This window comes from Strix uralensis, chromosome Z (assembly GCF_047716275.1).
Source record: "Strix uralensis isolate ZFMK-TIS-50842 chromosome Z, bStrUra1, whole genome shotgun sequence".
NCBI classification, from domain to species: Eukaryota; Metazoa; Chordata; class Aves; order Strigiformes; family Strigidae; genus Strix; species Strix uralensis.
The window spans coordinates 59,312,372-59,328,231 of record NC_134012.1 but is presented as its reverse complement, the minus strand read 5'-3'; the positions used below and the strand labels follow the sequence as shown (position 1 = coordinate 59,328,231).

General features: G+C 34.5%; 1 protein-coding gene across 11 annotated transcripts in view; it reads right to left on the bottom strand.

Annotated features, from left to right (window-relative positions):
• Positions 1-15,860, bottom strand: part of FBXL17 (F-box and leucine rich repeat protein 17) — a 315,193-nt gene that overhangs the window by 219,672 nt on the left and 79,661 nt on the right. For all 11 annotated transcript variants that reach the window (XR_012627033.1, XM_074855755.1, XM_074855757.1 and 8 more), the window contains exon 5: positions 5,237-5,344. Coding sequence is in view for 10 of the 11 variants with exons in the window: in XM_074855755.1 (XP_074711856.1) it covers positions 5,237-5,344 (108 nt within the window). In the remaining variant the exon portion in view is untranslated. The remainder of the gene's footprint in view (positions 1-5,236; positions 5,345-15,860) is intronic.

The following is a 15,860-nucleotide window of genomic DNA, read 5'->3' as shown; positions in this document are numbered from 1 at the left end:
CGCAATAGGAAAGTGAATGACATTTGAATTCAAGCAGATAGTCCTTTCAAGATGACTGATAACAATTTGCCTTTTGATTAATTGCATGCATACTTTTACAAGTTATGCTACAAAATAAATATATTGCCCTCCTTTCTAACATTAAGACCCATTTTAAAGGAGCTATTTGCACACCCATATAAACAGCACATATAGTACCCATGTTACAAGACTTATTATAAATTCTAAAAGTCACTGTTAAATTACATTATCACTGAGTCATAATTTGGTCTCCCTTTGTGTTACTCTCAAGCACCTCTAATGAACCTGTTTTTTTTTTTTTTTACAGTTTCACACACCCACAGAGTACTGAAATCCTTTCAACTGTGCAGTCTTCTCTGCAATGACTTTTTTATTTCACTGCAACTTGAGAGAAACTGGAGTACAACTATCAAATTCTTAAAAATGGTGAAAAGAATCTCTTAGGACAGACACAGTTGCTTCCTTCAACAAAATGGTCTGTTTTATTTTGACAAGATGTAAAAAGGCCCTCTTATACAGTCTATAGCACCACATCATTTAACGTATCAAGCCAATCCTCATGAAGAATCTCCCAGAATCACTATGTCCAGAAATCCTTACTTAATTACTTTTTCCTAGGATTGGTAGACTAACATTTAAAAGGACATCTTATTAAATGCAGATTCAAATAAATCATATGCCATCTGGTGGAATATAGTTCATTATATAAATTGATTAAAAAACTGCTTTCTCTAGACCTAGTCAATGAAGAACAATCATGTTATTAGTTAGGAAGCATGATGATTTTAAGATTAAACCATATGCTGAAATATTACCATTAAAAAGACCATAAAGCAGAGCACTTTGTGTCAAACCAACCAGTTACTAAAAAAAGAGACCTTACCATACTTCAGTTTAGAAAAGGCTCTTACAAAATCAGTCTTGACATAGATTATAATTATATATCTGTCAAACTGATAGTGCCTGCACTGAATGAGTCCAAAATATTTGCTCTATAAATCTGAATTTTTATTGACTTCATACTGGCCACCAACTCAGACACAGGTATGTCTGAGTTAGATTGGACATGAGTCTCAGGTAACAATTAAGAGATAGAGAAAGAATAAAGATTGTACGACTCCAAAAATAGTTCCTAGATAAACTGATTTCATGTACTGGTGATTAGAAGAGTAAGTTCGAACTTCTTCCTATCAAGATGTTGTTCAACAATTCACACGTTCTTAGATGAAAATGTCTATAATAACTTTACCAGACACAGTCTGTCAGAAATACATGGTGTAGAAGCACAGTTATACTGCTACAAAGCAATTACTCTTGCATATATATATATATATATGTATCTGAACTCAAAAGAAGCAGCCAAGGAAGTGGCTTGGAAATAAAACTATGTCTAGATGTCGAGATTTGCTGATGCCAGCTGTTGAAACTGTATTAGAAGTGCAACAATTAAACTGCTCAGAGGTAATTACCACAGGAGGGGAACACAATACCACACTTCTGGGGCCAAAGACATAAAATTTAAAAAAATCACTACTTCATAGCTAGCATATAGAGTTTCTTATTCACACTAATAAAAATTATGCATCTGGTTATTCAGCGTATATATACTTTGCACATTTGCATAGATCTTCATGCTTACAAGAGAAGAAGAGAGTGAAAAGTAAAAACTAACCAGCAATAAACTCCTGAGAGACAAGGATGTGAGGAGGGAAGGAAGGGAGAAAACAAGAAAAAACAAATCATGTAGGGAAAGATAAGTAAATAATAAAACAAGTGAGGAAAAAAATACAAAACAAGGAAAAAATAGTTGAGGATGTACTGAAAACAGAAGATAAAAACTACAACACTATATCTAGTACATGTTCTTTGCTCCTCCACGGAAACAAAGTTGATAAATGTTGGACTAATTTTTCTGATGTCATAGAATAGATCATTCAGATCTTTTGTGACACTTTTTCACACATTACAGCTCAAAGCAAAATAAAACATTCTAGGTCATCAGAACAAACCACTGGTTTCAGCTGGGAGTCCATCTGTGAACTGCATATACACAACACTCCCTCTTTCCCTTTCTCTCGCCCTGTGTATCTACATACAGTGCCTCTCACCTAGCCCAATAATCATTTACTTTAGGTGCATTTTTTGTAGTTTATAAAGCTTCAAGGAAAAAAGGCACCAGTGTGATAACATGGTTTTGCTCAAGAAGCAAATTTTTTTGAATGTCACCATGTTCAACAGTAAAATAACGAAAATAAACCCTGAAGGTTTCTTCTTTTTCTAAAATATGTAACATTTTCACTACCATACCCCATAACTAGCTATTAAAAAAGCCGTGCACAATTCAGCAGCACTGTGATTCAGAATTTTCAAGTGCCAGTATTTTTAAAGAGAGCTAACATTACTAGTGGGAAAATACAGTAATAACAAACCACTCAATTTTTATACATCCATCAGTCTCAAAGCAATTTTACAACAAAAGCCACTGCTGTTATCTCCAGTTTGCACACAGGAAGCAGAAGGACAGAAGGGAACTAGCTCTGCACAGCCTTGCAGGACACACTCACAGGTCATGTAGAACAAAGAACAGATTCCACATTCTCTACAAACATGGGACCAGAATTATTACTAAGCACTTATGAAGTACTAGTTAAGAACTCTACACAAAACTGACCATAAGACATACATGATGGTTAAAAAAAAAACATGTCATCAACAGATGAATTCTGGAAAAGACAGACGTAGCAGTTAAAAATCACGTTACTACTCCCCAGATATTTATTTTAACTCCCTGCTGGAGCTTATTTCCTCCAAAGTACTCTAGAAATGGAACACGTGTCTGCGTCAGATGCTTCTGTGCAATTCAGAGTGCGTTAAAATTGCCTTCTGTGCAAGGAAGCAACACCTGCCAGAGGAGCCAGGTGGAAACACTAGTGAAGTCACTGCAGCAGATGTCACCTGTCAATAGCTTCAGAGTAAAGAAGCCTGAATTCCAATACAATTTCCCAGTCACTGTATGATTGGGAAAACCTCTTACTCTTTCCCCTCAATAAATGGCATCATCCCACCTGCCTACATTACATGCATATATACCTCAGCTTAAAGTAGTAATAAATCTAAACGAATACCTTGTTATTATGCACAGAAAGTCACTCATGCAAAAGAATATTTAGCAAACCTTACAGAAGACATCATATCATAGAATTGTAGAATAATCTGGGTTGGAAGGGACCTTTAAATGTCCTGCAATGAGCAGGGACAGTGTCAACTAGATCAGGTTGCTCAGAGCTCCGTCCAGCCCGGCCTTGAATATTTCCAGAGATGGGGCATCCACCAACTCTCTGGGAAACCTGTTCCAGTGTTTCACCATCCTCATCGTAAAAAATTTCTTCTTTATATTTAGTCTGGATCTACCCTCTTTCAGTTTAAAACCATTACTCCTTGTCCTGCTGCTACAGACCCTATTAAAAAGTCTGTCCCCATTTTTCTTATAAGCCCCCTTTGAGTATTGAAAGGCCACAATATGGTCTCCTTGGAGCCTTCTCTTTTCCAGGCTGAACAAGCCCTAATGTTCAGTGTTACCATAACACTGTCTTTGCAGTATTAATAGCCTACAGAAAATTTCTATAGCTACAGCTTGAGGGAAGGAAACTGGAATCCCAAAGCCTCAAGTCACAACAAAAAGCACATGCATCAATGCTTGTTCCATATGACTTTTTCCAACTTTGTGACAAAGTAGCCTCCTACATATTTTCTGAAGAACTACATACAATAGTGTCACTCCTATGTAAATCAGGATTTCTAAACATTTATTATTATTAAACCACATGAAAATCTGAACTAAATGTTAATAAGAAAAACCAAAATCTTGACTTTTCTTTAATCAAATAAAGTCACTTGGTTGAAGGATAAGGCATCCCCCCTTAAATATTCAATAAATCTAGGCCAAAATAATACAGCAACCAAAGCATGCAACTGAAAAGCGATCTGTGTGGGAATTTCCCACAAAGCCTTGGACTACATAACCTGTCTATGTCAGATTTCTAAATGATGTACTTCCTGTATTTATGTTGTGTATATAAATATAACCTACAGTTACACATACACCGTTTTCATAGGACATGTAAATTATTGGATTATTTCTCTCTTCCACAGATATATGCCCCTTTTACACATCATTTCAATTTAGAGTCCTTTCCAAATTGCATCCTTTGAGGCGCTATAACTTCACTATGCAAATTAATTTCTCTGTCTTATTTGTTTTGGCATGTGTTCCAAAATGTTTTCAAATTCTTCTGCATCTTCAGCTACTAGGCTGCTCTAAACTGATAAAAATATTTTACAGATATGCTGGATGGTTCTGTATAACAAAAGAGCTGCACAACTGCATCAAAAACCCTGTATTTTCTTCAGGCACATTCTGTTTTCACAAAACATTCTCTCCACTTGCTACTTCGAGAGGTCTTTAACCATTTTTATGTTTACCAGAACTTTTCATACTCAATACCCATTTCTACAGTCAACTCTACAAGTTATAGTAAGTCCCACCTTCCCATTTGAGCTTTTTTTACAAATTCTTAGATAGAAATAGTAATTTATCTATTCCAGATGCATTTTTCCTCTGTTCTACCATATGTTTGCACAATCCCTGAATTTACTTTAAGTTACGAATTTTAATTGATATGCTGTTTGTTCACCTCATCCAAATAATTCATTTTATTGAACCCTTCCATTATTTTCTGCAGGTTCACTCAAGTTAGTTCTCCCACACATCACTCCTCTTACATAAAAGAAAAAGGAAAGGAAATAAAATGTATCTGTCACACTATCTGTTAAAAAACAAAGATGGATATATACAAAATGTATGTGCATGGGGGATATACTGTTGCAGTAAGGGGTCTGTCTAAATCTCTTGCACTAGGAATTCTGCACTTCCAATTACAGAATTCTGTTTTGTTTGCAGTGGAATTTGGTATAACTAGGCATTTTAAAGACTTTTGAACTGAGCAGTATTATTATTTCCGAGAAAAAGTATCATCCCTTGAATATGTTTTTGCTGCAGTGTTTTTACACAGGGAAATCTGAATGTGTCTGCTCAAATAACAAGAAGTTCATTTATCTTGTCATGTTTCCATCCATTACTTATCCTGGCTGATACGTATAGTTTGGCAATAGTCAAACACACTAATGACTAGCTAAAAGTAGTTATGATACTTACATTGGTGAGGTGAATGACTCCTTTTGATGTAACTGAGCAGCCCATAAAACCAACATACTGCAGTTCAGGACAATGTTCAGCAAAAGCTTTCACTGACTTATCTGTCACCTGCAGAAAAGATACACAGGCAATAGTTGAACAGGTGATGTGAACACATACTTAATACAGCCTAACCACTTTCTCTGTAACATTGGCAAGCTGCTCATTAATAATCACTAATGCTCATTTTATAATCACTACTATTATTTATTTCAAGAGTTTGAGAGAAAACATCAGGTATGCACACACATCTATATTTTTGTATGAAAAGGAAGGAAAAAGATCACCTTTGGCAGATGGGGATCATCTTCTTGGAGTAGGAGAAGAAATGGAAGAGAGATGGACACAAATTCTAATATTTTTGTCACCTGATTTATCTGCAAACATCCCAAGAGACTATTCTATCCACTATTTTCACAAACTATAAGCAAACATGAAAATACTACCAAATTTATGTTATTGCCATCCTGCTGAGTTATGCTATACCTATAGACTCCACATAGAATTTGAATTGTTTGATATCTGAAGTTTATATTCCATTACTAAGCTTTTTTACTAAAACAAAACAATTGTTGATTTTAACTTAAAGATAAGCTTACATGCATTTCCCACAGACTTGTATCATGGTAACATATCACTGTGTCAGTTGCCAGTTGAATGGACATGTTACCAAATTTATTATTGTGATTTATTTATGTCTACAATTATTTTTTTCTTTATAATTAAGTTTGTCTAATAAAATTTTATGACCTTGAAACACAATCCATTGCATAAATGTAATGCTTTGTAGGTAGACTAAATATTCAAAAGGACAACATTTTATGAACTTTTGAAGAATAAAATATTGACATGCATACACTTAAGACATCTGCGTATCTGCCTTTACACAGGTGTTGGGTTTTTTTCTAAGAAGTATATATTCTCAGTGCAAATGACAGTAATGCAAAACTATATTGATTTTGGGACAAAACCTGTATTTTCTAGCCAAACTGATCAGGAATGTCTCACTATGTCTGGAATCATAAATCCTGAATGTCAAGGCTTGTCAGAAGCAAAACAAGTTTTGAAATATCTGGTCCACAACTCAGCCTCAGGTGAATACATACATAGGAACATTACTTCTGCTGTGCTGTGGATCACCTTTATTCACAGTTCCAACTTGCCTGACTACCGTATCACTTAACTGCACACTGGCAGTATATGGTGACCTTGGTGAAGACTCTGGCAAAACAATTTCTGAAAAGATAGCCCAGAGATAAGGGAGGTCAGCAAGATTATAGGTACACCACCACATGTAAACTGCATTGGTTTGGGGTTACTGAATATAGTTGTAAGTCTAATGCAGCCTTCTCAAAGCAACAATTTCTCAGTGAGCAAAGATTTTTATCATTGCACATCTGCGAAATAAAAGGCAAGCCTTTGGGGATTGTGTATTTAGAAGACAATGAAGCTGAAAACAGGCCAAAAGGAAGGGAAAAAGGGTCAGCTGAACAGATTCAATCACAAATTTGGTAGTGATCATGTTGTATCTGCACAGACCCATGTCTCAAGTCCATGCCTACTTGAACAAAAAAAACCCCAAAAACAGTGTAGTGAGAAACTTCTTTGATTTTGATTTGATATGATCTTACATTTTTATTTTTGCACACTCCTCTCACCTGGGGAAAGCCACACCAAGTATCTGGGAAATTTTTAAGATATTGATTACTAAAACCCCTTGACAAATACTATGAAAAGTCAGTGACTTACAGATTTGCACTATTTAGCTTTCTACCAGCACCACAGTAGGGGGGAAAAAAGTTTATCTTCTCTGTAGAAGATGAACTAAACCCTCCGTTTCAGCTAACGAACTAAGAGAAGGACCCTGTTAGAATATTACCCTCTTCTCTCTATAGGGGATTAGAGTATGATTCTCTGTTAAAGAAAGGTTTGCCCTAGCTAGCAAGAAAATGATAGCATAAATGCCTAACATCCCAAATTCATTATAGAGTTTAAAATACAAGTAATTTCTTACATATAGTTGACATGTGGGTGCTTGAAGACTTAAAAAAAAAAAGTTAAGCAAATAATAAAATTACTATGCCTTAATATGTCTTTTATTCGTACTATGGAATTTTCTGCATCCCAAACAAAATTTGTGGAAAAATAGTTTTGGTAAAAATTAATAACAGTAGATTATTAGTATATATATATCAAATAGTTTACAGATTAGCAGTGAACCTTTTTGGTACTTGTTAGATATGCAGCATCTACCTAGTCAGAAAAAGATTCTTCATTACCTCTGTATGCCATGCAAGCCTCATGATTTTCCAGGTTTCGAAAAATTATTTACAATCTCTCAACAGTAGTGTGACATTACCTGAATATGCCTTACAATTACTGTGGTAGAAATCACCACTTTAGACAGGCATTTTGCTACTGCAAACAGCAATTTCTGTTCTTAAATCTTGACATAAATAAAATAGTGGTGCACTGAACCTGTTGTCTTTAAGCTCAGCTCAACAACAGATCCCATCCTTTGCTGTCAGTCAACAAAAGTCCATGACCTGCAGAAGCTGACTTCAAGTTTTATTGGGCTACATAAAAATTTTCTTGATCAGCACTGTAATCTCACAGTCAGCATTCTTTACTATACCAGTGCCTAGGTATATATTACTTCTTTTTCAGACCTTATGTCATTTGTAGCAACTGATATTTTTATAATGTGAGTCCCACCCAGACAGGCTGTAATGAAAGCCTCTTGGTATTCTGTTCGGATAGTTACTCTTAATACATGACAACACTTTCCTGTGATTGTATCAGTTGAGAAGGAAAATATACATATATATTTCTATATATACATATACACATACACACACACTTGTAATTTCACAAGAATAGCTTCTCATAAAATGCATATAAGATACTATGTATAGAAATAGTGGATCAAAACACCTGTAAACTAAGTATGTGATGAAAGGGTAAAAAATAAAATTTAAATTAGACCTTTTTGTTCTCCTTTTTGCAGGGGTGGGGGAGAGTAAGAACACAGAGTAGCTTGAAATTTATTTATAAACATATGTGCAGCATTATAGTCAAGTACAATTACCTAGTCTTCAGTTAGAATAATTGATAACTGAATCCTATCTGTCCTTATTTATATATGGCTCAAAAAATATAATAAAATGTTTGCATGTAGAAGTATTATTTTTCATTAGACCTATTTGTATAAGGGAGGAAAAAAATAGATAAGTTTCAGACAGATCTGAAAGAGAAGAAACAAAGCTAAATTTAAAGCTCAAGTAAAATTCTAAGACTGAAAACAACTATTCTTCTGCTTAATTAGACTTTCTTCTATTTTATCATCTGCAGTACAGATGGCTTATATGCATATTTGACTTTTATATTTAAACTCAAACATGCAGGCCAGCTCACTATTTCTACTGTAAGTAGGTGCCAGAAATAGTAACCTCTTTTATTGTACAAATGTGTTTTATGTTCTGAAGAGATAGCCTGCTCTGCAGAATAAAAGAAAGATAAGTGACTGATGAAAAAAATGCATGGAAAAGTAGCAATGGCATGCATGCAATGATTATGCAATCTTAACACTCTCTCTTCATAATGCAGTATGTAACTGTATGCTACATTTTCCTCAAAGGTCTCTTCACCACTCAGGAGACATAACAGATATATGAAATGTGTATTATAAATACAGCTTCTGCAAACTAACAAATATTTTAAACAACTGACATTCAAACATACTATACAAACAGATTAGACTAGCAGAATCTAAAACCAGATTTCCATAGAAATACATTGTAATTCTACAGAAATGCCACTTGCCGACAAAGATACAGAAATTCACACCCAATTCTTTTATAGATCACAGTACTGTTCTTCCAAGAATATTTCATAATTGAATCGTCTATTTGACCTTCATTGACTTTCATTCATCCTGTCTTGCTTGATATTAGTCTTGCTTTGAAAAAGTAATATATAATGATGAGGACAGATTTGTAAGTTATGCACTAAAGCATTGTGAATGGGAAATACACTGGTCTGGAACTAATGGCACAGATTTTGCTCCTGTTAAAAAGATCTATGATAAGTGAGATATAGTTTAATAATTTTCTTTTTAAATATTGCAGCCTATTATATAAGAATTCCATTGTTTTACAGAAATCAATATTTTGACTATTCTGAATTAGATTCTATAAGTATTAGTTTATTTTACATTCTATTCAATGACTGAAGGAGCAAAAATGAACCGCTCTGAAGCAAAGATGATAATTCAGAAAGAAGGTTTGAGATACAAGAATACAAGCCACTTAAATCCCAACTAAAAAGCCTCATAATTAATAAAAACTTACAGAAGTTCAAACAGAAATAACTGAAAAAGAGATAGGAATATAAATAGTAACTGGCACAGAATGAACACCATATTCTCTTATTTAAACAGGTGCACTGTAATGTAAGTAGATCTTAATGTGCAATTTTTTCCATGTAACATACATAAATAGAAGTTTGCAAAATATGTAAAATACTCTTCAGAAGACACACTCCTAGCAGGATAAACTCTGCCAGAGTAAAATATGTCCTCATTTAAGTAGTCAGTCTGCCATGAATGTAAGTATCCACTGCAGAAGTCAGCACTAACAGTAGAAGAAACCCCTTTTCTCCCAATTCCCTACTCCATCTTGGTCAGACACCAGATTAACCAAACATATTTTGGGGCACCACAGGAAGAAGGGAAGGGTCAGGGAGAACTTACTAAAATTCAGTTTTATGTTTGAAAAGAGATAGGTTTACAAAAAAACTCATCTGCTACTAAAACCTTCTTGTCTTACCTGTGCGTTATTATATACTACAGTCTAAGGCTCACATACAACCCACTCAGAAATCTGCCCTGCAGGAAGCATGTGGCCAGGCCCTCCAATATTCGTGTTTTCTATCACATACTCAAACAATATACATTTTCCCTGGTCTGTTTTCCCTGAAAGCCTTGCATGCCACTGACCATAGGTGCAATTAGGCTAACCTCAGGCTTAAATTTGTTTTACTCCTTTTTACCAAAACTCCTGAAATGCATTCATTTCACAAGATACAGGCAAATCACACAGCAAAGGCATTTACTCTGGAGTAACTCAACTCACCAGCTTACAGGTGAGTTCAACTACATACATAAGGATGTAATACATGCAAAAAAAGAAACATAAAGCAACGGGGTTGCTCATATACAGAAATATCTGTATCTATTGTAAACAAATGTGGCCAGGCTACCACTGTTCTATCAGCAGAAAAGACACTAAATATCATTAAATAAAAATTTTAAAAATAAAAATAAATCACAGCAATGAAATAGTTTTGAGAGAAACTGCCTGACGACAGGTGTGTGCTTATATAGCTTCTTCCTGCTTAGCTTAAAATTTGCATTACTACCTCTGTACTAAAACGTAACCACCAACAGCTTGCCATCATGCAAGCTAGAAGTTGTTGAATTGGTTGTACTTTGTCAAAGGGTGAAGATGGAAATAAAGGCTAGTCATTGCAAAGAATTATGATCAGATGATCCTTCTTCGCCACAAAGGGAATGATGACATTGTCTCTCTTTTGACTAACACTTCTAAAATACTTTTTAGCAGAGGGTCACAGATCACAACATAACACCAGAAGTTAAATGCTAGTATTTTACACTGTTAAACTAAACCAGACACTTACAAATATTTCAGATTACATATACCTTCCTAGTCCAATGAGTAAGAAATTACAATTATTAAACAAGTTAAATTTAACAATTTAACCACTTTTGAATTAAAATACAAATTCAATTTAATTTTAAAATTAATTTCTACAGGAGGCTGCAATACTCAAAACACTTACAGATTTAATCCTAAGGTTTCACCAAACATGCCAGGGCACTCATTAGCATCACTTCCTATCCTTATTTTAGTAATAGAATTTATTAGAAATAGATAGTACTATTTGATTGACCATAAATATAAAACCAACTCATTTTAAATTAAATGGGAATACAGCACAAATGTATCTTATAAACACATACAAATCCTGACAACTGGCTCTTCTGCTCTCCCTCTCCCAGAAAACAAAAGGCAGAAAATGTGAAAAATGAAGCTGATGTTTAAAAGATTTATTTCAAACTTTAACTGGAAAAGACTTTCCCTATTCAATAGTGGCAATACACTGTCTGCTTTCCACAAACAAATTATATTTGTCATAAAAGATGTGACAAAGTAATTATTACTGGCAAAGATGCATTTAATTCATGACCCCATATTGCAACTACAGAACATTGACAAAAATAAGGTCTGTCATCATGCTCAAGTTCTCAGGACACTCAAATTTCATTAGTGAACAGCAGCAAGGCAAGACTCATCTTAACTAACTGCCACTGGACAAACTACATATAGCTTCACATTCAGTAACATATATGGATAAATGTAACCGTTTGCTTAATCACAAAACAAATTCAACAACTGTCAGCTTTAACTTGCAGTAGTAAGGGAAGATTTAAGATGTACTGCCAATTTCTATGAGCACTCAAAATAGAGAAATATAAATACTTCTATTCCTTCATCTCCGAAGGAAATAAAAGGAAGTGATCCCCACTTTTTAGTATCTATTTGTGAAGTTTAGGCTAGATCTTAAATCTTTTCACAACCTGGGTTTATAAGCTTTGATTGGTTACCTTTCATTACAAAAAAATCTTTAACAAAAAAATGCGCAGTCTTTCACAAAATAGAGCACCACTGCTTACTAATGGCAGTAAAACGTTTTTCATTATTAACTGAAAGGGATGAATTGATCCACAAATTTGAGTGACTTTTTACAAACAAAGAAAACAAAACAAAAGTTCTTCTACAGTATTTTAAGATCAACTTAATTTTTAAATGTTAATTTTTTTCAGAAACCTGTTTCTTGAAATGGGTCTCACCATTTAAGCTGAAATGTAAACTTGAAGTAGAGAAGCAGAGTCTTCATTGTAAGATGAACCTTGCAACATGAGCTATTCCATCATACTCGACAATTCACAGCAGACAAGACTAATACAATAAGTAAACCATGGACTCAGAGAAGGCCTTAGCTGCCTGAAGCAGCATGCAAAAATACAGAACTGAGTCTGGCAGTACTCCTTATATGCTTGCTGCCTTGTATCTGCAAAGCATCTTGTATCTGTTTCTGTGGCCGCCTCATTTTGAGATGAGAATGTGACATGAGCCTGGAGTTTCTACCCTGTGCACCCGTGGCTACCTCAGACTTCATCAGAACATATTCTCTTGACAAGGCTCTGTGCAACACTGCAACTAGGAGGAAAAGAGTGAAGAGGACTACACTGCTATCCTTTTCTTCATCCTTAAACATTAGCTCAGGAGTTATTACTACTATGTGCCCACAAGAGGAAAAGATAGACAAAAGTATAAGGTCTAATACAAAGAATTGAAAGAGGCATTTTATTTTATGTTCTATTTACAAGCTGGAGAGTAATCAAATACATTCTGGTAACATCAGCTACTTTAAAATACCGTAAGTATAAAAAAACCCCTCAAATAGCTTAGCAGTATACTCAGTTGAATACTCCTAGGGAATCATAATTTTATCACGTATCCTTTTAGTACCCCTTTGGATTTAATGTTTCTTCCTTGTTTTTAAGAGAACTGAACAACTGGCTCTAAAGAACAGTGTTTCTGTTTTATCTTGATAACACAAGCTATACAAATTCTTCCTAATTAACATAATTTTTAGATACGGAACGCTAGCTCAGTTAAGGGCAGTACAAAGTATTCGTTCTCTTCCTGTAGCACAAAATATCACTGCTTACTCTTATTCTCTTCTTGTTACTAACGTCACAGCCATCAAAACATCTGATGAGCTCCTCTTCCTATTTTTATCTATTTTATCCCCTGAATTTAACTAAACAACACACATGGAACTTATTAAGTTTGAAATAATAAATATCTATACACAACCACTATCTTCAAACTGGTTTAAATGTCTGGGTTAGAAAAGAAATCTCAATTCTCAATACAAATTATCTCTAATTCCCATTAACTCACAATTTAATACAGTTTGAATGTACTTCTATTGAACAAAGCTATCAGCACACCCTAATTTGTTCATTGCAAAAGGCAAATAAAATCGTAAAAACAATTCTTCATCTTATAAAATACTGCCCTCCTACAAAAAGACAATATTTATTATCAAATATTTATTATATGCTTACTCTGGATTGTCAAAACACTGCTTCTGAAACAAAACTCTACCCCTTTCATTAGAGAGCATGTATACATAACCTGATAACCATTAAAATCTCAGAAAAGTTTAAAATAAATATATACTTATTTGCAGACAAATAGTGCCACTGTACTACAAATTATGCAATGAGAACCACACATCAGGAATGCTGTATATTCATAAAAGTTTATGGGAAAACTAAGTGCTGCTCAGCATATTTTTAAACAGAAGAATGTATAATTTCTAAGAATTAAAAATAATATCCTGACCATCCTTTTTTATTTATAATACTGAATCAAAAAAACTGATCCACATGCTGGGAAGTACATATCAAGCATTTTCATTTACTGTCATTCTGAATACAAAGGAAGAAAAATATTTCCATGTAATTGCAAAATAGGTCCATGGTTTGTTGGTCTAGCCACTTAATCTTTCCTTGTTGTGTAAAGAGCGTATGAATCAAATACATCCTTTCTGTGACAGAAGATGACTTTGCATTATCTCCTGTTTGAATGCCCCCACAGCTGTACAAGCATATTTCCTATTCTGTATTATGAGTAGAAAAAGAACAAAAAACCCCCAGTTTATTCAACAGCTTTATTGTTTACTGTAACACAACAGATCTCATTCCCATTTAAAATCTTTTTGTAAAGAAATTAACTTTTATTTTCATTTTACCTATGCAATTTGATCTTACACTTTCCCATTAAAATTATGTCCTCTGGCACATTTATCTGTTTATAACAACTTCAAGGCTTCTTCTAAAGAGCCTGGAAGATTATTTTACTGAATGCATTCACTGCTTTGTGTTCACACTCTTTCCCCTCTAAAACGGATCCAGAAGAGCATTGCTAATGTTCAGAAATACAGGCAGCCTTGTTCACACACAACCCTTCAACTACTTCGGTAATTATGCCTGAAAGCTGTTAAACACTGTTAATCTACTTCCTTTTGCTTTATTGCAAGAATATTGTCATTTTCACACATCAAAAACATTAAACGTTTAATTTTGTTCATTACTCTGGTTACCTTCTGAAGGCCTCCTAGCTTCCTAAATAAACCCTTTCAGTTTTCTTGGTCAAGAATCTGACAAATCCATGTTCTTTTCATTAAAAAGCACCATCATGATTATAGCATAAGCTTGCTCTGTTGTCAGATCATTGTCATGGGCAAAACTAATCTATTATTCCCTCAACATTTTTATTTCAGGTAAGAAATTTAAATATAAACGTAGGCAACACACAATACCGACTGAAATAGTTGTTTCTGACAGATTTTCACATATTAAAGCTGTTGTACATTAATAAAACAACAGAGCAGTATAATGTACTGTAACTCTCCTTCTACCAAAACCTACTACCAAAAGCGTCATTGTGGTACACTATAGGGATAAGTATTTGCCAGATTTTTCACTATGTCTAAAGACGTTTCCTCAGTGAAACAAAGTGATAAACAAACCAGAGCAAGCCAAAACACTGATAAAAAAAGAGTGATGTATCTAACCAAATCTCCAAATCCCTCCATCTGGCCAACATGTAAGCATACTCCTAGTATGCAATGCAGTCAATAGTACAGGCTTGTAACACCTACATAGCACTAATACATATGACAGTGGTAACACAGGCATTGTAACGTCTAAGGCTAATATGCACACAAAGACATCAAGTATCTGGTATTTACTCATGCCTACAAAATCATTGCAAAATCTTAAGAGGAAGACCAGGATAAATTCCTTGGTATCACACATTTATTTTCAGAGTTATGAAATATGACTGAAGAGGTAATCTTTTAAAATAATGTGAACATCATCTCTTAAAAACATTAGACACTTAGAACATTTACTACAACTAGAAAATTACACAGTTCCTGCTCAAATCTTTCGAGTTTCAGAGATAGCATGTAATTTTACTGAGCCGGGAAACTCCTGTTGCAGTTGAAAATGTAATGTAGTGTTTACACACAGACTATTCTATAAAACCACTAAAGAAATCACCGCATTTGCATCCATTTTTCATGTAACTAACCTTGGATTTTTCAGTGGAATCTACTCATACTAGCCATACATAAAAATACACAACTGAAATACAGTATGACATCATGAAGCTGATATCATCAGCTGTAATATATATAGGTAAGGCTGCCACCAGCAAACATCTAAAGATTGCTACTGCAGAAACTGAAAGTCTGCACAAGTACCTAAACCTTCTTGCAACCAATCTTCAAGACACTTCCATCCTATGGCATTCCATACCCCCTACTGACAGATTCATCACCTTCTCCTCTTTCACAAGCATAGAATGACAAATTTTCCCAGCATTTTCCAGTAGAGGTCACAGGTGCAAAAGTTCTGTCTGCC